We start from the raw sequence: 25075 nt of genomic DNA on the forward strand, positions 1-25075 counted from the left end.
GATCCACAGAGTTTCTCCAATCAACAAGCAACCGCTGCACTTCTCTGATATTAATATAATGCACGCATGTCCATCTTATTAACCAAGTCTCTATTTTCCAGATCACAAAATCACCTTCTCCAAAGTCTCGACATTTATGCTTAGTCCGTCTTTCAGAGCCTCTGTGCTTTCAGTGCAAACATTCCGTGAATCACAGCGGTGTGTAGGGTTTGGTCCTTTACCCAAGCAGCACCGACAGTCAGGCACGCCGCTGTGCAGGACCGCTGCAAACAAGAGGCTTAAAGAGTTGTGCTGAGCCATAGTAAAAGTTTTCTATATGCGGACAGTGACATTGACGAAGTAGGGAAGAACAATAGACTGTTGAATTAAAGGCTAGAACACATTTTGTTTGTTTGGTGGGTGAAAGAGCAATAGATTTTCTAGGGGATTGGATTGAGTATTTCTTTAACAATGGGCAAATAGTTTGCTTAGAAAATCTACTGACGGCAATAATTTTTTTACATCAAACCAGTTTTCTCATGACTGATAGAACATATGCATTAAGGGAAAATCGTAAGATGGACTGACATTTTTTGTGACAACTGTCCATGTTTAGAGTTTGGTGGATGACCTGTGTGCCAAACTCTCATTTGCTGTGCTCTTATTTTAATTTTGGGGGAGCCACCCTGTTTCTGACAGTGGAGCCTATGCTGGCTCTGCTGGTGGAAACCTTTGGTGAGTGGTCCATTGTGCATTTGGCTGTTGCTCAGAGTACCTCAGACCACCTTCCTTATTGTTTTTTGGGAAACATTTGCTGAGTAGGCACTTTATGTATGTCACCGTCACCCACTAATCAAAGTGTCAGTGCCTTCAGCAGAGTCACCAAGACAGTAGGTTTTTATTATAGCCTTCGGCTCGGGCATTTAACTCGGGAGCGGGCCTTTAATAGCCGGTAGAGCCCGCTACGGCGGGTTCTAAGGCTATTAGAACATTCTGCCACTCAGGGCAGAATGTTCTCTTAAAAAAAACAAATTGTTCACGGAGCCCGAGGGGATTAGAATCCCCTCGGGCTCCGTGAGGCTTTGTTCACAGCTGCTGCTGTGAACAAAGCCCATTGGAATGTTGGCGCTGCGGGCTTTTACCGGCCAGTAAAAGCCCGCAGCACTCCACTGTTTTCAATGGAGCTGCCAACGTTCCAATGTTCTAATACCTGTGCTTAGATGCCCCATAAAGTCTACTGTAATAATACTGTAACAGCTTATACAAAAGAGATGTGGGAAAGTGCACCATTTCTTCCTTTTCTCAGCATTCCGGTGTTAATTTTGGGTTTCACTGTTTAAATTTCTCCTGCTTTGGTATGCAAACCAGGTAGATCTGTTTGCCTTCAGCAGAGTCTTGTCATAGTGACTCTACTGAAGGCGCTGACACTTATCTTGAGCTTAGATTTTGAAATGTATGTTTGTTTCTCTGTTTCTGAGTTTTTAGCATGTTTTCCAGCACTGAGCTCAGCTCTTCTGAATAGGGTGCCTTTCACCCTTATTGCCCCACAGTACGCTTAGACATTGCTGCATTCTATTTCATTGCCTACAAGTTCTGCCCTTTCTATCCAATGGATGTCAGTTTGAACATGTGCCTTGTATTGCCCTTTTTTGCTGGAAAACCTTTGATAAACATACTACAAGCAAAATTACATGGTTGCAGAATACTGTTGCCATTGAATTCTGCAGGTTTCATTAACACTTTGGTCTTGGAACAATCAAACAAAACTGTTGAATTAACAAAAGTAAAATGCATCAGTCCCTTTGTGACAAATGCCTTCCAACTGAAATGTTGAACTATATCGTTAGTAAAGAAGAAGATTCCACTGTAAGTAAAAATGCTAAGCTATGAAGCGAAATGCAAATTTTTAAGAAGTTAAAGGCGTGGCGATAAAGAATTGCAACTTCCTAGTAACACAAAACCTCTTCAAAATAGCATAAGATTTAACAAAGACTTCATATAAATGAATTAAACAGCTATTTGTTGCCCACAATTAATTCACCTGTCAACTCCTGCCATGCTCGTTTTTAACAGCACTGTAGCACCATTAATGTCTAATCTATTGTTATTGAGAAAAAACGTATGAGGACTCATTTGGGACGCAGACAGAACATGGGATTCTCTTGATTTACATTGGTCCAAAAATAAAGGATTACAGAGAGCAAATAAACAAAAAGCACAGCTGACCCCAGCACAATGATATCTCACTCTATCAAAAGTATATAACCAGCACAATATCGATCATTACATATTTACCAGATGTTCCCAGAACAAGCAAAGACATCTCAGCTTTTGAACTTAACCTTCTAATAACTAGAATACAATTGTGTCCTGTGCAGCTGTAGTAATAGTGCCATTAGCACACGGAAAATACAGACATGCATGTCAGGAGTACCGTATTCAGTTACAGCTGCAGTGTTCTCTACTCAAAGATCTGCATAAATGCATAAGGTTTAAATTGAAAGAGACCTGAGAGAGATCTCCAGCCTTGGAACCAATTAAGAGACTAAATGACTTTAATTCAATGCTTCTTTGAAAATGTTTCAGACATTTAGAGGATATGTTTATATTAACCAGGTTTCCATGTATTCATATTTTAGAAAAAGGGAGATTTTTGGAACAGATTTTAAGAAATCAGGAATCTCCTGCCAGTCAACCAGCTTTTGGTGAGAAGACTCCAGTAACCATAACAAAGCTTAGTAAAAACAGGTAAACAAATACTTCATGTTTGTAACTACTTAATTTAGTTATAAAGTGATCCTTGTTTGCTCCACAAATCTGTCCAATTGTGTTAAATCAAATCTGACCAATTTTAGTAATACACAGCATTCATTTAATATTGTTGTGTAGGACCATAAAAACTTTAAAAGCAGTATTGTTTTTTTTTATTTCAGTGAAACAATTATCTTCCTGCTCCTGCACGTCCAATTTCATAATTTTTTAACAGCATGAAGCAGATCATTTCTGTCACATATTGAACAGACATTATCAGCTACATATTACGTTTATGTTTACAATTCTTTACAGTTTTGTTGTTCAATGGGAATGAAAGCTGAAATGTTTTCCAAATGTTAGTTGTTTTCACGTCGCCATTTTCAATTTTATCTGTTCTTTTATCTTTTCGATGTTGCAATTTTCCATTTCTTGCAATCATTTGATGCGCAATGATTTATTAGGTCATTTGCTCTATTTCCTTTTTGGTTCAAAGCCAGGGGATATGAAAAAAAACAACCCAATTCTGACCAGTTGGCAGACAACTATTTAATCCTTTTTGCAGTTTAAAGTGATTACCACACACCAAGAATCAAGAGGCAAACTCCCCATGACTACTTGTCCTTGGAAAGCACTTTATAAGACGTCTAAATCTGCAGACCTGAAAAGGCATATGTTTAATTTTGAGCATCTGGAGGTTATTAATATTAATCTCACCACCTTTTTTGCAAAGATCATAGATATCTGCCTTCCCTTTAAGCCATTGCAAGTTCCCTGCAAAGAAGTTGACCAAAGGCTGGTTCAGTGTCACGTTACTGGCACGTTTAGAACAAAAGGGTTCCCAGAATGGCGGCAGAGGACACCAAAGCAAAAGACAGTCATTTTAAATTTCTGAATGAATATAAAGCAAAACTGCATTCAATACAAAACCATTGCGCCACACCACCCAAACAATATTTATCACATTCTCATCCCAAAGGGAATTATTGTGGATTTGAAATTAGGCCTGCCTCAATCCTTTTGCAGTACTATTCTCAAGTGTTTGTGGTAATGAAATTGGATGCATGTACCTAGAAATTCAAGCCAGAAATGCTGACGTCGACTATCTAGATAACGGCAGCATCATTATAATAACCTAATATGTTTTTAAACATAAAATATTCCATAATTAATGTACTTCACAAAATTAATAATTGACTCCTATTTCCAGCCTTCAGAGGTTAATGGCAAATGACAGAAATGTGATTAATCAAATAATACATAAATCACTTTCTTGTTTTACTTAATCAGTTCCCCTTTCTCAATTGTATTTATCATGTCATCTTCAAAAACCTAGATATGCAACATCATGCACTACAGTTGGTCTAGGCAAATAACAGAATAACATTGCTTCTTCTTGAGAACGCAATCCAGATCTCCTAAAGAGTGAGATAGTCTATCTTGTGCAAGGTCCACTGTAAAGGGGACAAAACAACATAAAGTGCTTGATGATTTTAATTACCATTGAACTACACATACATACGCTTGTCTTCCCAACAGTGGTATGACAATTTAAAGGCAGACCATTCAACGTGAATTTATATAAAGTGAGCATAATGGAAAGGAACTTACATTCTTTAGGTACGTTTCAATACCTTATTCACCATCTGTCTCTAGATAGGTGTTTATTCTTTGCCTGGGAGGGTTACGTTTAGGGTGCTTTGAAGCTTGTACTCCCAGTTCCTTTCTTTAACATCATTAGCTACAGTTTCACATTTAATATATTGATTTGTCCAGTAAATTTTAAACCCAATTCTTGCAGAGTGTATGTTAGGTCTCTAAAGTAGTTTAGAGGCATCTCTCAGTGTAATAAGGTTAACCTACATGAAGACGTTGACACTTTGATACAGAGTTCCAACCAAGAGATCAGGCCATCGGGACCACAATTTTTTTTATAATAATCCTTACAATTCACTTCATTCATAATTGCTTTAGCAGCATCCATGGTCCCAACAACTGAAAATATTTGTAGAATGTATTTTCCTTTTCTTATTGTCCCCCTCTCCCCCAATCATATGGCCTCAAAGTTGGCTCCCATATTTACATTTGAAGTGATTGCTTTGACATTTACTGTGTCATTCTTTATCTGGTGGAGTTAGACATTTTTTGTCTTTTAACTCCTCGTGTCACCTAATTTAATGCAGTTATAGACTTCTCTTTCTGACCAATTAAGTTTAGTGAACTGGCAAACCTTATGCCTCCATAATCAAATTAATCGTTCTGTTCTTATAGTAGCACACTGATCTGAAAATAGACTTTAAATTTCCATCCACATTGAGCAAACATAACTTCCTTTTTGATTCATTTGTGATTAGCCTCTTCATTGAAAAATAATGAATTACTCTGACAAGCAGATAAGTCATTATGTCTGTTTGTTCCTGGAATACTGCATCATCTGCAACTATGTAAAGTAAATATGACTTTCTAGGTTGTCTTACCTCTGCTAGAACTGTTGTACATTCAGTCTTGTTTTGATGTCTGTTGGTTCTAACTTGTAAACTTGTTTTTTGTTGCAGCAAGTCTGTCAATTGTAACCGGCCTAAGTCCATCCCTTTCTTTCCTAATTAGAACCAGGATTTTATACAGTTAACAGAATCAAATGCTGGTTTTATATTAATAAAAACAAGATGTATGCACAAGTTCTGAGCCACTAGGTAAAGTGCTAATATAACAAATAGCCTAAAGCAGTGTCAGTGGTTCTGACCACTACATAAGACTGCTTTATAATTGTCCATTGTACCTTACTTTTCCTTGAATTCTGTTTAGAGACAGTCTATGAGATAGCTGTCCCATTTAGTCCAACGGAGATATTGGCTTGTAATTTGCTGGGTTATTTATTCTCCAGACCTTTCTTATAAAGGGGAATTATTATAGCACTAAACAGTGACAGTACATTTTGCGCTCTCACAAATGCATGCATTTTTAATGCAAGTACTGGTGCCCCTTATCACAGGAATTCCAAAAAGAGGATAACTTGTATCTAGTTGGGACCAGTGCTTTATTTTTCTTTTGTACACTTAGGGCATTTCCAACCTCCTTTAAGCTAAAACAAAGAATCTCATGTCATTTGATTGTAGTACTTCATAATGAGCTAAAGAAACTCTATCTCCACCACCATTGTACAGTGCAGTAAAGTGCCAAACCCATTTATTATCCACAACACTGGCTGCAAATGTTGGTTATACTGTTATATCCATCAGACTCTGTTCGGATGCTAGGGTCCTAGTAGACTACTACTAGTCTACTAGGCCCCAACCCTGGTAGTTGAGGACATGTGCTACTCATGTCCCATGATCTATCCTACTTTGGCCCTGCAAACTACACCTAGTACAATCCTTTCTGCACTTGACTCTCAGGATAGCAAGGGCGAGCATTTATAGACTTTTCAGGGAAATAGGATGTAGGCAGTAACTCATAACTCAAAAGTCATCCAACAGGCTAAGTAACATAATATCCAGCTTAGTGCTCAACCTTTATGGAAAATGAAGGTACTTTAATCTTACAGCAGAACTAAATATTACACAAGCTAATGAGTCTGACACACTTAGTTTTAATACATTGTGTTTGAACATCTAAATCTTGCCCCTGCCTGGTAGTTGTTCTCCATTACAAAATCCTATTATTATTACAACCCTCTACAGATTCAGGCAAGATTAATCTCATATGCTGATGACTAAAAGTCTCACTGGTTCAATGTGCAAGTCATGTGATTCAGTGTTTTTATCGTTTTTTTTGTAGCAGAAGTCTCAAGTTGGCAAGGAAAACTTACCCATTGCCTTAGTCTCTCGTCCCTGGGTGCAACCATAAGTGCAGCAGTGTATGTGCTCATTGATAGTGTCAGACTGGGTTGTGCATTGGACAAAGGTTGCACTTCTGCCCTCATTTTGTTGACTTCTCTTTCGTGAGGGCCGCAGTGGCAGAAAGGCCCAGCTGTGTGGCACCACACGACCTCAGCAAATCCTGCAGTTATGATGAACTGCTGCCAAGTGCTCAGCAGTGGCATTTGTGACCCTAGTCTGTACCCTTGTGACATCATGTTTTGGAAGAGCAAAGCTGTATGCTTCGGCAGCGGTGCAGATTTTGTATCATTGTCTGCAGTGACAGAAACAATCTCATGAACCTGTGGCAAGTGCAGGGCTTCACAGGAATAAATAATAGGGTACAGTCTTGGTACAGCTCCCTCAGGAACTGCACAGTGAGAGGGGACCCCTTCACAGAACTGGTTCTCCTGGTTAGCCATCTGGAGTTGTTTGCATTCTCTGGGACACCTCACTCCAGGAACACACTCATCTTCTTTTCCGGCACATATTCTGCTCTTGCAGGAGAAGGCAGGGGCTGCTCCTTGGCAATGGCGGAGGTACATAGCCCCCATGGCTAAGAACCAGGAGATGAAAAATAAAACGATAGCTTATTATTGTTTTATTTTTCATCTGCTGGCTCAGCCAGCGGTGCAGGGCGGGACTGGGTCACGGGAGGTGGGAGGGGGGGATGAAGAGAGAGTGCACTAAGTGCGCATGTGTGAGTGGTCATGGGCAGCCCGAGGACCCTGTGCACACAATTAGCTTAATGACGGAGCCAAAAGAAAAGTCATGTTACAAGTTTCACATGGATTTGGACACTCAGGACAGAATAAAACGCCCATTTACCATTCCAAAGCTAGTCCTGCCCCCAACATATTATCTCCCAAAATGTTTTTGGTGTCATTGGTGCAACTGCCACATTAGACCGTTCTATATACGTAATAAATAATTCCTCTTTGATTCTGTTAACTCTTTTTCACATTTGGGTACATACATTTTAGGTAACAGGGCTAATTTGCAACTTCCCAATCTTTGTGTTTAGTTAAATGTTTGTTTTCAAGAAAATGAAACTTAAACACATTGCCATTCTCCAAATAACACAGTCAGGAGTCAGCATGTTGTACAAGACGTGAACAGCCACAGCACATTTCACCATAGAATGCCTTTCAATCTCATCATTATACATTACTTCTATTGACAGATTTTGCAAGGCATCAAATTCCCACATCTTTTACTCCACCATCTATTAGGTGAACCTCTCCACCTTTTAGCAATCATTCTGTTTCTAGTCTAGCCCCAATATTCTCTCAGTGAGCAGCTTTACAATCTTGATCATACTGTGACATCGCTCTTTAGCTAATATTTTTTGTTACCTGATACTGCGACTTCAGTCTGTAGCGTTCAGACTATGATGTCCTAGATGTAACCTATCCCTTCAGCTTTTTTACTAGATCTTATTCTGACAATATAACTTTCATGATCAACAGAATCACAGCTTCTTTCTGTTAATTACAACAGAGAGAGCTGGTTGTCAGATGTCAAACAGACCTGATACAGACTCTGGAGCGGAATTCACTTGTTTGATACAAGGCCTCCAAGAAAGGCCTTTACGGCTGAAACAAATCCTTCAGATGCTGATCTCCCTAAGCCATTTCTCTAAATACAGCTAACAGAACTAGGCACAAGTCTTCATAGCTGTTTTTTTCTGACTTGAACTAAGGTTCAGCCAAGTGTGTCCACAAGAATTGTACATGGTTCACCAGATGTGGCCGCCAGAACTGAATTCAGCACTATACATAAAGATTCCAAAGCGGACTAAAATACCAGAGGTGAGGCCTTCAGAAGTCGATGCATAGCTGTCTCCCTCCACACTCTGTGGCATTGCCCCCCCCACCCAATTTAGTCCCAGTTCTCCAACACACATAAATATGTATGTTCAATATGTAAGCCAGTAATTGCAATGGTAAAACTGAAAGTACAGGTCTCAAAATGGCTAGTAAATGTTGCCTCCAAATCTCTAGCCAAATTCCTTGCATACCCTTTCTGCCAGATGTGGCCTCCAGAGCTGGATATAGTAGTCCCTATGAGCCCTCCAGAGTAGGTCACATTTCTCCACAAAAAGCCTTCTGAAACAAACCTATTACTAGAGATGATACTCTGGAACAGGCCTCCATCCTCATGGAATAGGGCTCCAAATCTCGAAGCAGTTGAGGGTTCCAGGGCTGGAGAGTATTCCTTCAGATGCAGCCAATAGAGATGGTTATAATCTTCAAGAAAATGCATTTAGACTTGGAGATTAACATATTGCTCCAGTTGAGGCCTCCAGATTTAGATACCATCCTCCAAACGGAACCCCCCGAAATTCATTAAGTCTTTGGGATGTACATAGTACTCAGAGTTGAACATAATGTTCCAATCATTGTTGAATGTTGACAAGATAGCATTGCCTTCCTTCTTTAGATTGTACAAATGAACAGGTAAGCATGCAGTTGGAAGATCTACTAAACAGTGATGGCCAACAGAGGACTCTTAAAGACTGCAGGTCCTGACATGCTCTGACCTTCACTTACCTCCTTACTATGATGATCACATAGGAGAAATGTAACACAGCCCAACCAGGCAGATCTTTGTCACTTTCTTCCCGCCTCTTGTTCAACCTCGTAACACGATTGCGTGGCCATCTTAACAGTTCAAAAAATACAGAAACTAGGTTGTAATCTCCCTTTTTATTAAATGCACATACCAAAAGGGACCTAAAGAGCTAACCAATATTGTAAGCATGTCTCAAAATATAAATTATTTGTCTCTCACACTCCTTTCACTCAACACACTGCTAAGGACTGCACCCCATAAGGGCATAACCACACAGTGGTTACCATGCACGACATGAAGGCAGCTCCGGCATATATTGAATAATACGACAATACTCTCTGACCACACACCCTACATGCTGTAGCATGTTGCTCATGTGGGCAAGCGCACCCACCAGTGGGTGGCATGTATTACAGCTGTGGGTAGTAAAGACTACAGTAAAACAGAATACACTTAAACCTATGTCTTTTTTGTTGTCTTGTTTCAGATCTCCCTAAGGCAGGATTTTAGCATGTTCTTTCTTTCCTTTTTTATTAATTGTTCCACTACTGGTCAATCAGATGAAAGGATGTTATCAGCAACTTAAGGTCACTTTCTGGACATCTGCCTATTGTTAGATGATTGACCATATGCCAGGCCTCTAAATGAAATAAACACAAATCTCAGCCTTATTTTCTCCCTACTATGGAAAGTGTAACGTACTGGCAAATCAAATGTTGTTCTCTAATTATGACTCTAAACCATCTAGTCTTCATCACATCCATCCAGTGTTTTCCAGGTCTCTTTACCTTCTTGTTTGGCCAGATAACATGGGACCCCAAATCTCAACTGTATTTTCAGTACAACAGCATCAAAATCTAGTTTTGCTATTAAAGCATTAAAATTTCTGCAAAGAATTCCCCAAATTTGTTTTGATTCAAACCCATCCTTCAAGCAGAAAATATACAGATTGAAACACATCATCTACAGTAGGAGCCTTTCACTCATTTTTATCGCAATAGGGTAGAGCAGAATCAGTTTTGCTGGGTAAAGACTTCAGGCTATTGTTTCGCCAGAAAGTGTTCGTGTGGTTAGAAAGCAACAGAAAACAGGCAGTAGCACAGTGTTTTTTTTCTGGTAGCCTCATATCTCCAGACATCCTTTTTAAATGGGCAGTAAATCACATATGATGGTATATCCTTCTAAAGCCTAGCTTCATAATGCTGAAGTGGTGAACAAAATTCATTTTGCCCAAAAGGTATTATAGCCCAAAGGAAAATCCAATGGAAAATGCCTCGAGCAGGAAAACAGATTGGCTGAGGCTAGGTATCACTTTGGTCAACCATGGGTCCCATCTGAAGGCTTTTGTCTTTGCAGCCAACTTCAGGCCCTGTTGGTCAGGCCTGAAACAAGGATAGCTTTCCACAATTGACAAGACTGATCCTAATCCCAGTGAGCCAGTGGGTAATCTTATTGATGAGCCACTCCTACTACTCCTGACCATCTCGCATGAGGAAGTATTAGTCAATTACACGTATCTGAAAAATGTATTTAATTGAGGTGTGGGTACTGGTGCATGGAATTTGTGTGTGAAATCTGTATTTGTGACTCACTAAAATTGTTTTAAGGTGTGTGGATTTCTCTAGATTCATTCAGAGAGTAGGAGAGACATAAGTTTCAAGAAGATAACTTTGTATTATTCCCCTCCCAGTTCCGTTACTTTGCCAAGTGATCCAGAAGCTTCTGCTGAACAAGGCTTTCAAGGAATAAAACATTTTCGACCCACTGGGAGCTCAGCAGTCCAGAAAGCTAATGATGTGCTGCAAGACATTAGTCAGTTGAAGAAGGATATGCAAACCATGCTGCAGGTGAGGAAACAATCAATATTGCCCAATTTGTTGCAGGGGCCTGGGCTTGTCATCAGGCCCAGTCCACACTTTCCGTCCTCCTTGCATTTCCCCCAAGGCTCCCACAGCAGACCACTCTTGGTTTTAGTCCCTAGCTACCCAGGCCTTGCTCCACTTGCAGGATGACTGTGAACATCAAGAAGCTTTTGCATTGCCCACTCCTGAGGAACCTCAATAGGCCGTGAAGAGACGGATTGTGCGATTTATCTCTCCACTCCTTACTATCACTAAATGGAATCAGCTGCTTCCCTGTTGGGACAGGAATGTTCCTTGCACAGTATATGGTATTTTTGCCCTGAGTGCCTGACTGCGTGTGAATCTAATATGCTGACTCCAGTCTGCCCCAATCCAAAACAATCTGCCCCACTTCAGTCTAAAACAATCTGCCCCACTTCAGTACAGCGATCCAGAAAAATCTGCCCCACTCCAGTACACCGATCCAGAAAAATCTAGCCCGCCCCAATCCAGAAAAACCTGACCCACCCCAATCCAAAACATTCTGCCCTACCCCAATCCAAAGCATTCTGCCTTCCTCCACTCAAATCCAAAACGATCTGCACCACTCAAATCCAAAACGATCTGCGCCACTCCAATCCAAAACTATCTGCCTCACTCCAATCCAAAACAATCTGCTTGTCAGCCGTGGGGCCAGTCCAATCTGCTACACTCCAGTCCAATCCACCTCACTCCATCCCAATCCACCATACTCCAATCCTCCCAGACCCACCCCACACTTCAATCTGTCCCCACTTCAATCCAAACTAATCTGCCTCACTCCAATACAGCAATTCAAAACAATCTGTCCCTTTTCAAGTCACAACAATCTGGCCCACCCCCAATCCCAAACACTGTCCACCTCAGTCTAAAACAATCGGCCCCACTCCAATCTAAAACATACTGCCCCAGTCTAACCTGCCCCACTCCAATCCAAATCAATCTTCCCTACTCCAATCAAAAACAATCTGCCCCAATTTAATCTTCCCCACTCTAATGAAAACAAACATGCCCCACTCCACTCCAAAACAATCTGTCCCAGCCCTAATCAAAACAATCTGTCCCACTTCAATTGAAAACAATCCGCCCCAATCCAATCCACCCCACTCCAATCTACCTCACCCTTATCCACCCTACTCTGCCCAATGCCACCCTATATGCCCCACTCCAATCCAGAACAATCTGCCCCACTCCAATCGATAATAATCTACCCCATTCCAGTCTGCCCCTTCCAATCAAAAACAATCTGCTCCACATCTAACCAAAACAATCTGCCCCCACTTCAATCCAAAACAAACTGCCCCACTCCAATCCAAAACAATCTGCCCCACTCGGGTCTGCCCCATTGCAAACCAAACAATCTGCCTCACTCTAATCTGCCCCACTCCAGTCCAAAACAGTCTGCCTCACTCAATCCAAAGCAATGCGCGCCACTCCAGTCTGCCCCACTGCAAACCAAAACAATTTGGCTCACTCAAATCTTCCCCACTCCAATCCAAAACAACCTATCCCACTCCAATGCAAAACAATCTACCCCGCTCCAATGCAAAACAATCTGCCCGCTCCAATGCAAAACAATCTGCCCCGCTCCAATGCAAAACAATCTGCCCCGCTCCAATGCAAAGCAATCTGCCCTGCTCCAATGCAAAGCAATCTGCCCCGCTCCAATGCAAAGCAATCTGCCCCGCTCCAATGCAAAGCAATCTGCCCCGCTCCAATGCAAAGCAATCTGCCCCGCTCCAATGCAAAGCAATCTGCCCCGCTCCAATGCAAAGCAATCTGCCCCGCTCCAATGCAAAGCAATCTGCCCCGCTCCAATGCAAAGCAATCTGCCCCGCTCCAATGCAAAGCAATCTGCCCCGCTCCAATGCAAAGCAATCTGCCCCGCTCCAATGCAAAGCAATCTGCCCCGCTCCAATGCAAAACAATCTGCCCGCTCCAATGCTAAACAATCTGCCTCCCTCCAATTCAAAACAAGCTGTGCCACTCAAATCCAAAACAAGCTGCCCCACTCCAATCCAAAGCAATCTGCCCCACTCCAACAAAACCAATCTGCCCCACTCCAGACCGCCCCTCTCCAATCCAGTCCACCTCACCTCCCCAATCCAATCCACAACGCTCCATCCCAATTCATCCTACTCCAGTCCACCAGAATACACCCCATACTGAACCACACCAATCTAGAGCAATCCAACCCATCCCAATCCAATCTACCCCACTCCAATCCAGCCTACCCCACTCCAGTCCACCACAATCGAACCCACTCTAGCCCAACCTACCCCACTAGAGTCCAACCCACCCCATCCAATCCCACTCCACCAAATACACCATATTCCAATCCAACCCACCCCACCCCACTCCAATCCAGCTCACTCCAATCCATCCCATCCCATCCCATCCCAATCAAACCCACCCCAACTCTGTGTAACCCATTCCAATCCAGCTGCCTCACTCCAGTTCATCCCCCTCCAATCCACTTTACTCCCCCAGTGCAATTCAGTTCACCTTCATCCATCCCACTCCAGTGCCACCCACACCCTTAATCCACCCCACTCCAATAAAATCCACTCACTTCATACCAATCTAATCCACCCCACTCTAATCTAGTTCATCCCACTCCAGTCCACCCCACTCCAATCCAATCAAATCCACCCCAACCCTCTCCAATCCTCTCCACTCAATCCAATCTGGCTCACTCCATTCCTGTCCTCCCCACTCCAATCCAATTCACCTCACTCCAATCCAATCCACCCTACCTCAGTGCATTCCACCCCACTTCAATCCACCCCACCCACCGCAGTCCACCCCACCCCTCCCCATTTCAGTCCATCCCACTCAGATCCGCTCTACCCCACTTCCCCCTCTACTCCAATCCACCCCAATCTACTCTAATCCACTCTAACACTGTCCTACCCACTAATTTCTATCCACCCCTCTCTTCTCCACTCCAATCCACCCCAATCCAATCTGCACCCCCCAGTTCAGTCCACCCCTTCCAATACACCCCTCTCCAATCCATCCGTCTCAGTTAAATTAACTGTAACCCACCTCTATTCCACTCCAATACAGCCCACTTTAATCTACCCCACTCCTGTCCAAACCACCTTAATCCAACCCATCCCATCCCAGCCCAACCCACACCATTCTAATCCACCCTACACCAATCAAGTCCACCCACACCAATCATATCTACCCCAAATTCCAATCCACCCCATCCAGTCAACACCACTCCATTTAATCTGCCCCACTACAATCCTATCCACCCTACTCCCGTCCAGTCCAACTCACTGCAGTCCAGTCAACTTTACTCACTTTCAGTTCACTCCAATACAGTCCACCCTACTACAAAAAATCAATTCCACTCCAATCCACCCCACTCCAATCCACTCCACACCAATCCACCTCAATCCAGTCCACCCCACTCCAATCTAGTCCACCCCACTCCAATCTAGTCCACCCCACTTAATTCCACCCACTCAATTCCACCCACTCAATTCCATCCCAATCTAGTCAACCCCAGTCCAATCCAACCCACCCCAGCCCACCTTACTCCAGCTCAATCCACCCCACTGCACTCCAGTCCACACCGCTCAGCCCACCCCACTCTAGCCCCCCCCATCCAGTATAGTCCATCTATCCCACTCAAATCCACTCCTCTCACTGTACACTAATCTACCCTTCTCTACTCCAATCCACCCCACTGAACCCCAATCCAATGGGCACCACCCCAGTTTGGTCAACCCCACTCCAATACACTCCACTCCAATCCATCCCACTCAGTTCAATTCACCGTAACTCACCCCACTCCAGTCCAATACAGTTTACCGTAATCTACCCCACTCTTGTCCAACGCACCCCAAACAACGTTATTCCAACCCACCCCACCTCACACCAATCAACCCCACCTCACATCAATCCACCTCCACACCAATCCACCCCCACACCAATCCACCCCACATTGATCCAATCCACCCACACCAATCAAATCTACCCAAATCCAATCCACCCCACTCAAAAAATCAATTCCGCTACAATCCACCTCACTCCAATCTATCCCACCCCAAACAAATCCACCTCACTTCAGTTCACCGCACTACAATGCAGTCCACCCTAATCCAGGCCACCCCACTCAATTCTATCCCAGTCCAGTGGGCTCCAGTCCAATCCATCCTAACCCCAGTCCAATCCTCCCCACTCCAGTCCAATTCATCGCTCTCCAATCCACCCACCTCAGTACAATTCACCCCATCTCAGTGCAGTCCACCCCACCCCACTCCAACCCCCAACCCAGTCCACCCCACTGCAATCCTATCCACACCATCCCAATTCAGTCCACTCATCCCCACTCCACTCTCTCCAGCCCACGCCACACCACTCTGCCCCAATCCACCTCAACCCAGTTCAATCCACCCCACTCCAGTCCATCCAGCCCACCCCATTCCATCCAGCCCACCCCATTCAGGCCACTCTACCCCACTCCAGTCTATCCACTACAGTCAAGTCCACCCCACTCTACTCCACTCCACCCCACCCCGCCCCACTGCAATCTAACCTCCCTCACTCAAATTCACCCCATTCAAAACCACCCCAACCCAGTCTGTCACTTCAGTCCAATCCACCCACCCCAGTTCAGTCTAATCACCCCACTCCAATCCACCTCACCCCATTTCAGTCCTCCCCACTTAACTCACATTCTATCCACCACACTCTTCTTCAATCCATCCCACTTTTTCAATCCTCTCCAAGTGGGTCTACCCAGTTCCACGCCACAAAACTCTCTGCCAGTGAACCATTGAACTCTCCTCAGCTCTACGACACTGTACCCCCCCCCCCTACTCTTTTCTATAATACTTCACGCCCCCACTAGACCCTAGGACACTACACCACACTGATGTACAACATGGCAAAAACACATTGCCAAATCCAATAACTCTTGTATATAGGCAAGACCTTTTGGCTTTGCAAATGCTTGTTCTGAATGTTATGCATTGCATCCTAAGCTCTGGGCATATCTGGATTCTCTGATCCCAGGTAATTGTTCTTATCATGCCCATGACCTGACAATAACCTCACCTCAAACATGCTTCGAAATGGCCACTGGGAAATCTTCTCTTTGTGGTGCTTTCCTCTTTTCCGGTACTGATCTAAAAGCGCTCACGAGAAAGAAAGAAGCCTGTTGATTTCCGAGCTCGAGATATATGCCGAAGAAATCGTTCTGTTTTCTAAATCTTCTCCTTAAGGAAAGGGTTGGGATCTACGGTTTGCTGCCAGTTTCATGTTCTCAAGGTATTTTACTTTTCTTTTAATTATTCTTCAAGTCTCCTTGCTCTGTATTCTCAGAATTGTTTTGGGGTGAGGTGGGGTGGGGTGAGGGAGGGGCCGAAAAGCATCACTGGTTTCTTTTATAATCGCCTTCACTATGGTTCTCCGTAATTCGGATATTATAGTTTCTTCTCCAAAATCTGGAAATGAATGCCTTTCTAGTTTGTTATATTGGGCAAAGTCTAAATAAAGACATCAAAACATTTACCAACGTTGGGAAGTGCTATCATATATTCTCGTCTCTCTTGTCCCAGTCACCCTTCTTTGCTTCCTATGTGCCTTAAATAATTGTGATCACAGATTGCTTTTTTATGTCATTTTTGCCAACAATTTCGCGTTCAGCCCCGTTTGTGTCTCTTTCTACTCTGAATTAAAGTACCCAGTAGTGTGTAAAAGACCTTGTACTAAATGTGAAACATGTAACACGAAAATAAATTTATGTGAGAAGAACTTATGTGAAGGGGGCAAAGGCCCTGTATTCCGAGGTCCCACGCGCACAGCTGAAAAAACAGAGCAGAGGGACTGATATAGAGATACTTGCTTGTACTGTGGCGGTCGTTGTCTTACAATGATATTGTGCTTTTTTCGTAAATGTGTCTGTATGCCTGCGAGAGCATTAACTTTCATTTACCTTCTTTATGATGGGGAAATCAAAAAGAATGTAGGCAACATGCTGGTGAAAAAAATGCGTTTTTAATTTTGCATTTTTAAACTAAATCGTAATGAAATTTTGCCCCTAGGTAAATGATGTGTATTTTTGGATTATTTTCAGATATGTATTCTCCTAGGTTAAAAAGTGTTGCGGGGTCGTACATGTAGATGGAGATATTTTTGTTCATGAATTTAATAAAGGCGCGCAGGAAAGAGCACCGTTTTTTAATAAAAAAATATATTTTATTGGTTGTAGACAAACAGTTAAACATAACAATATTTAACCAATGGTCCAGGTAGTATTGTATGTCTGGTGCGCTGCATTTGGTAGCAGTCAACAAGCCTTCTGTCTATTAGAGACCTCTGCTCTATTTTCCATATTTTTTCCCTTTTCTTGGGGCAGCCCCATCTCTCGTATAATAACCTTTCCACCAGCATACACCAGTCCATGTCTTTTTCCCAGTCAACCACTTCTAGGGCGGTTTAACTCACCAACGTAGGGCTATATTCTGTGTTGCCACTATAAGACCCAAGGCCATCCCTAATTTTGAGTTCTTAAGCAATTTTTCATACTCCTATATTGTAGGAGGCTGGACTGGCTTGTAGTGAGTACCTAGGGGTACTTGCACCTTGCACCAGGACCAGTTATCCCTTATTAGTGTATAGGGTGTCTAGCAGCATAGGCTGATAGATAATGGTAGCTTAGCAGAGCAGCTTAGGCTGAACTAGGAGACGAGTGAAGCTCCTACAGTACCACTTAGTGTCATATGCACAATATCATAAGAAAACACAATACACAGTTATACTAAAAATAAAGGTACTTTATTTTTATGACAATATGCCAAAGTATCTCAGTGTACCCTCAGTGAGAGGATAGGAAATATACACAAGATATATATACACAATACCAGAAATATGCAGTATAGTCTTAGAAAACAGTGCAAACAATGTATAGTTACAATAGGATGCAATGGGGACACATAGGGATAGGGGCAACACAAACCATATACTCCAAAAGTGGAATGCGAACCACGAATGGACCCCAAACCTATGTGACCTTGTAGAGGGTCGCTGGGACTATTAGAAAATAGTGAGGGTTAGAAAAATAGCCCACCCCAAGACCCTGAAAAGTGAGTGCAAAGTGCACTAAAGTTCCCGAAAGGACAAAGAAGTCGTGATAGGGGAATAAGGCAGGAAAGACACAAACCAACAATGCAACAACGCTGGATTTCCAATATGGGGTACCTGTGGAACAAGGGGACCAAGTCCAAAAGTCACAAGCAAGTCGGAGATGGGCAGATGCCCAGGAAATGCCAGCTGCGGGTGCAAAGAAGCTTCTACTGGACAGAAGAAGCTGAGGTTTCTGCAGGAACGCAAAGGGCTAGAGACTTCCCCTTTGGAGGACGGATCCCTCTCGCCTTGGAGAGTCGTGCAGAAGTGTTTTCCCGCCGAAAGAACGCCAACAAGCCTTGCTAGCTGCAAATCGTGCGGTTAGCGTTTTTGGATGCTGCTGTGGCCCAGGAGGGACCAGGAGGTCGCAAATTGGACCAGGAGGTAGAGGGGACGTCGAGCAAGACGAGGAGCCCTCTTGGTAGCACCCGGAGAAGTGCCAGAAACAGGCACTACGAGGATGCGTGAAACAGTGCTCACCTGAAGTTACACAAAGGAGTCGCCGGAGACGAACTTAGAAAGTCGTGCAATGCAGGTTAGAGTGCCGTGGACCCAGGCTTGGCTGTGCACAAAGGATTTCCGCCGGAAGTGCACAGGGGCCGGAGTAGCTGCAAAAGTCGCGGTTCCCAGCAATGCAGTCTAGCGAGGTGAGGCAAGGACTTACCTCCACCAAACTTGGACTGAAGAGTCACTGGACTGTGGGAGTCACTTGGACAGAGTTGCTGGATTCGAGGGACCTCGCTCGTCGTGCTGAGAGGAGACCCAAGGGACCGGTAATGCAGCTTTTTGGTGCCTGCGGTTGCAGGGGGAAGATTCCGTCGACCCACTGTAGATTTCTTCGGAGCTTCTAGTGCAGAGAGGAGGCAGACTACCCCCACAGCATGCACCACCAGGAAAACAGTCGAGAAGGCGGCAGGATCAGCGTTACAGAGTTGCAGTAGTCGTCTTTGCTACTATGTTGCAGTTTTGCAGGCTTCCAGCGCGGTCAGCCGTCGATTCCTTGGCAGAAGGTGAAGAGAGAGATGCAGAGGAACTCGGATGAGCTCTTGCATTCGTTATCTAAGGAATCCCAAGAGACAGAGACCCTAAATAGCCAGAAAATAGGGTTTGGCTACATAGGAGAGTGGATAGGCTAGCAACACCTGAATGAGCCTATCACAAGGAGTCTCTGACGTCACCTGGTGGCACTGGCCACTCAGAGCAGTCCAGTGTGCCAGCAGCACCTCTGTTTCCAAGATGGCAGAGGTCTGGAGCACACTGGAGGAGCTCTGGGCACCTCCCAGGGGAGGTACAGGTCAGGGGAGTGGTCACACCCCTTTCCTTTGTCCAGTTTCGCGCCAGAGCAGGGCTAAGGGGTCCCTGAACTGGTGTAGACTGGCTTATGCAGAAATGGGCACCAAATGTGCCCATGAAAGCATTTCCAGAGGCTGGGGGAGGCTACTCCTCCCCTGCCTTCACACCATTTTCCAAAGGGAGAGGGTGTAACACCCTCTCTCAGAGGAAGTCCTTTGTTCTGCCATCCTGGGCCAGGCCTGGCTGGACCCCAGGAGGGCAGATGCCTGTCTGAGGGGTTGGCAGCAGCAGCAGCTGTAGTGAAACCCCGGGAAAGGCAGTTTGGCAGTACCAGGGTCTGTGCTACAGACCACTGGGATCATGGGATTGTGCCAACTATGCCAGGATGGTATAGAGGGGGCAATTCCATGATCATAGACATATTACATGGCCATATTCGGAGTTACCATTGTGAAGCTACATATAGGTAGTGACCTATATGTAGTGCACGCGTGTAATGGTGTCCCGCACTCACAAAGTCCGGGGAATTGGCCCTGAACAATGTGGGGGCACCTTGGCTAGTGCCAGGGTGCCCTCACACTAAGTAACTTAGCACCCGACCTTTACCAGGTAAAGGTTAGACATATAGGTGACTTATAAGTTACTTAAGTGCAGTGTAAAATGGCTGTGAAATAACGTGTGCGTTATTTCACTCAGGCTGCAGTGGCAGGCCTGTGTAAGAATTGTCAGAGCTCCCTATGGGTGGCAAAAGAAATGCTGCAGCCCATAGGGATCTCCTGGAACCCCAATACCCTGGGTACCTCAGTACCATATACTAGGGAATTATAAGGGTGTTCCAGTAAGCCAATGTAAATTGGTAAAATTGGTCACTAGCCTGTTAGTGACAATTTGAAAGAAATGAGAGAGCATAACCACTGAGGTTCTGATTAGCGGAGCCTCAGTGAGACAGTTAGTCACTACACAGGTAACACATTCAGGCACACTTATGAGCACTGGGGCCCTGGGTGACAGGGTCCCAGTGACACATACAACTAAAACAACATATATACAGTGAAAAATGGGGGTAACATGCCAGGCAAGATGGTACTTTCCTACATATATGTCCAACACAAACCATTTAGCTATATTCACTATGGGGAGGCCTGTCACTTGGGTCGTGCAGTCTGCTAGTCTCGCCACATATCTCTGCAGTTTTGGGCATTCCCACACAGTATTGATAAAGGTGCTTACATGTCTTCATTCCCTTGGACACATCAGCGAGGTGTTCCTTCCCATTTTATAAAGGGCTGATGTTGAGTAGTATGCACGATGAAGAATGCAGAGTTGAGTGAGTTTGAACCCAGCCCTCTTGACGATTTACCTCAGGCCTCTGAGGGCCTTTTCCTACTCTTTCGCTTTAGAGTCCCCTAGATCCTTTTGCCAATCAGTGTTTGTTCTGTAGGACAGTGGCTCCCAAACATTTGACTTTTGTGGACCCCCACTTTATCATTACTGAAATCTGGGGACCCTCAATGAATCATTATTGGAATCTGGGGACCCCAAAATGAGCCTTTACTGAAAGCTGGGGACCTAATCTGTTAATAGTATTTAATTTTCTAAGCAGTCGCAGACCACCTGAGGAGGCTTCACGGACCCCTGGGGGTCCCGAGACCCCAGGTTGGGAACCCCTGCTCTAAGACGTCTGGTGAATTATTGAGCATTCTGTAATATATATTAAGGATATAGTACCCTTGGCCATGTGATCAGACAGCAGTCTTTCTTCTGAAGGAGTTGCTTCTGCCAAGGCGGTTCCCTTTGGTATGCTAGATCAGTGCGTGACTCACTTAAATATATCTAAATTTCTCAGTGAGCCATTTGGTAATTGCCTCTGAGGGTATTAAAGGGTATCAGATCTCTCCCTCCCCCCAGCCGTACCTCGCCTACTCGTGAAATGCCTGTCAGGTCCCGTTTGGTGACTCCTTCTAGATTTCCCACTGCTTGTAGTGTGCTGCTATCCTGTAGTGGAATTTGTTTTTTTGGGGGATCTCTTCCATCCCAGGAAAGCTGTTGCCTTCTCCAATTTATTGCCAATGTTTTAGTGTGTGGTGATAGTCTTTGTTTGGGGGTTGTTCTGTACAACCATTCAGGATATTGTCTAGCTCCTATCCCGTCTATCCACTCTGACCGCAGGCTCCTCCAGGTCCGCAAACACCCAGTAACATTTAATATGTGGTTGGGCTAGGCCCCCACCATAGACTCCACTGTTAAGTTTTGGTAGTGCAATCCTCGGGAGGCCTCCGTCCCATAGTTGGAGGCACAGTTCAGCCTCTATCTTCTGAAATAATTCTTTTGGTATGGGGAAAGGGGTATTCTGCATAACATATAGTAATCTGGGTCAAGTCGTTGTTTTGAACAGGGCTTCTCCCCCTAATAAAGATAGTGGCAATGTCTCACATCTTTCGTGAATCTGTCCAGGAGTTAATAAAGGTAGCCTTATAGAGAGGTGCTATATCAGGGACTTTTCCAAGTTTATCCCGTATCCTGAGTACTGGCCAAAGTTTTGGAATATCTGAAGTATTCTCTGCACTGATGATTCTGGGTTGGCTGCATATAACAGCACATCATCAGCATATAAGGAGATTTTCTTCTCCCAGGTTTGGCCGCAAAGGACTGAGTCCTGGCGGACCCAAGCCGCAAGAGATCTGAGGTCAAGAGCAATAGCATGGGGAGAGAGGGCACCCCTTTTGCATGCCCCTTCTTAACTCAGACGGGTGTGAGTATATTCCTTTGACTGTTACCACTGTCAGCAGCTGTTGATACAGGAGGTTTAACCAGCGTGTGCAACAGGTGCCAACGCCCATCTTGTCTAAGACCTCAAATGTATATGGCCACTCATGCCTTTGTTGCATCCAACTAAATACTAGGGCTTACTCCTTAACCTCGCCTCTGAGCCCCAGTACAGCGTACATGCATTGCGGGTTGTGTTTGAGCCTTCCGTTAGCCATGAATCCGATTGATCCAGGTTGAGCAGTGTCAGGATTACTCTTTTGAGTCGTGTCTCCAAACACTTTGGCTAGAATTCGGGTTTTGGCATTAAGTAGTGAGTTAGGCCTGTATAAGGCACATTTATCTGGAGGTTTCTCCTCTTTAGGGATGAGCGCTGTAGTGGCTAGACTTGGTCTTGTGGGTAGATTCCTGTTTTGTGTGCTTCTACAAACATGTTAAGCATGTATTGTGAAAGTCAGGAGACTAGATTTTTGTAGAGCTCCATGAGGATTCCATTCGATCCCACCACTTTTCCCATTTGTAGTGCTCTAATAGCAGGTACGATTTACGTGCAGTCATTTTTGGCCTTAAGGAATTACCTGCTCTTTGGTGAGAGCCCGGGGAGCTATATGTCATGGTAGGAAGCACTTTGTCTTCAGGGGTCTTTTGCAGTGTGGAAATAAACACTTTCTCAAAGTGTGCTGCAAATACCGCCGCTATTTCTTGATCCCTCCTTGTCCCTGATTTCCAGGACCCAAGTTCTCACCCGGTCTCTCTGTTCTAGCAGGGCCAGGTGTTTCCCTGAGTTGTTACCTGCCTTGTAGATTCTACGCTGTGAGGCTATACGTATCGCCCCAGTGTTGCTGTCTCTGTGTTCCTGTTGCTTTATTGTTAGCCTGTGTTGTGCGTCAGGTACATCCTGGCAGGTTGGCAAAATTCGTGGCTTGGTGTGGAGAGAAGAAAATTGATCCTTTGAGGGCCCCCCTCTCCGATGTTCTGTTGTTTGCTTTAGCACAGAAGGGCTGTGCAGTTGCTACGGTTAAGGGCTATTTGGTGGCACTGTCAGCCTTTCTTTGCCTCCCGGATCAGCCCTCCTTGTTTAAATCACCTATTGTTGTTAGGTTCTTAAAGGGTTTAACTAATAGGTTTCCTCCCACTCCTTTTCATATGCCTCAGTGGGATCTGAATCTCGTTTTAACTTTTTTAATGGGGTCCCCGTTCAAACCCATGCATTCTTGCCCGCTAATGTTTCTAATTCTTAAGACAGTTTTTCTGACAGCTATAACCTCGGCTAGGCATGTGGGTGAGCTTCAGGCTCTTTCTGTTAAACCCCCCTTTACCTTATTCTTTCCTGATAAAGTGGTGCTGAAAACCAGGGTGGCTTTCCTTCCAAAAGTTGTCACTCCTTTTCATATGGGGCAGACCATTATCCTTCGATCTTTCTACCCTCCTCCTCACCCCTCGAAGGAGGAAGAGAGGCTCCACCGTTTGGACCCCAAAGGGGGTCTCAGTTTTTATATTGAGAGGATGAAAGACTTTCGCCCGGAGGACCAGCTGTTCGTGGGGTATATTGGAAAGAGGAAGGGCAGAGCGGTCCATAAAAGCACGACCTCCAGGTGGGTCATTCTCTGTATCAATGATTTGCTACTCGTTGCAAAGAAGGTTCCCCCTGAGGGTATTAGAGCCCATTCCACCAGGGCTAAGTCCGCCATTTCGAGCCCTGGCGAGGGGGTGGTTCCGGTGGTGGATATTTGCAAGGCAGCAACTTGGGCATCCCTCCTCACCTTCGCAAAGCATTACTGCTTGGACTCGGAGGTTAGGAGGGACGGCCATTTTTCACGATCTGTATTGCAGGATTTCTTGGTGTAACCAGTCAGGCTCCCACCTCCGAGTGTGGTACTGCTTTGGGACTCTATTCATAAGGTGAGGAATCCACAGGTAGTTGTATCCTTCAGAAGAACAAATTACTTACCTTCAGTAACGCTTTTTCTGGTGGATACACTAGCTACCTGTGGATTCCTCACAGTCCCACCCGCCTCCCCGTTGCCTGTCTGGTTATACTAAGATGTTTGTTTTACAAGTGTATATAGATTTTGGTAATTATGTGTATATATAAATGATAGTTATGATTCTATTGCATCATTATGGTTTTATGTATATATGTATTCATTGGAGCTAATGTGAGGTCGGTTTTCACCTGTTCGCCTCAAAGGCATGTAAAAAATGGGTGAAACTGACGTCAGCACGCTGGCGAGGACCTCTTATTGGCACGGTGACGTCAGATGGAGTCGCGTGGAGCCGTGCAATTGTGACGTTCTCGTTGACGTGGAGAGCTGGGAAGAAGATTTTCCGTCGGATGCTGGCGCATGGGAGAATTCATAAGGTGAGGAATCCACAGGTAGCTAGTGTATCCACCAGAAAAAGCGTTACCGAAGGTAAGTAACTTGTTCTTTGGGGCTCCTTTCTTTATTTTGCCCTGCAATTAGCCCAATAGCTTGCGTCCTCATTACAGTCTTGTAGGCTTCCCAGAGGGAGGACTTCACTTTCACCGACCACCAAGTTGTCTTTAAAGTATTACTCTATGGCTTCCTGGAGCTTCAGTGTGAATTCCTTATTTTTAAGGTAACCTGTGCCTGTCACCTGAGCACAGTGAAGACACCTGTGAGGCCTGTCGTGCGTTCCGGTCCCGAAAGACACTCCGAGACCGTCGAGCCAGAAGACTTCAGATGGCGTCCGCGCCGACAGCCCACCGAGAGTTCGAGGAGCAGGAAGAGGAAGGTACCTTCTCGATCCAAGAATCGGACTCCGAAGGATTCGACGATACACAAACCGTGAGTAAGACGTCGAAAACCA

General features: G+C 44.6%; 1 protein-coding gene across 3 annotated transcripts in view; it reads left to right on the top strand.

Moving 5' to 3' along the window:
• The window catches only part of KIAA0586 (KIAA0586 ortholog), a 587996-nt gene that overhangs the window by 92210 nt on the left and 470711 nt on the right, over positions 1-25075 (top strand). For all 3 annotated transcript variants that reach the window (XM_069207463.1, XM_069207462.1, XM_069207464.1), the window contains exons 9-10: positions 2619-2727; positions 10852-11008. In XM_069207463.1, the coding sequence (XP_069063564.1) occupies positions 2619-2727; positions 10852-11008 (266 nt within the window). The remainder of the gene's footprint in view (positions 1-2618; positions 2728-10851; positions 11009-25075) is intronic.

This window comes from Pleurodeles waltl, chromosome 9 (genome assembly GCF_031143425.1).
Source record: "Pleurodeles waltl isolate 20211129_DDA chromosome 9, aPleWal1.hap1.20221129, whole genome shotgun sequence".
In the NCBI taxonomy this organism is placed as follows: domain Eukaryota; kingdom Metazoa; phylum Chordata; class Amphibia; order Caudata; family Salamandridae; genus Pleurodeles; species Pleurodeles waltl.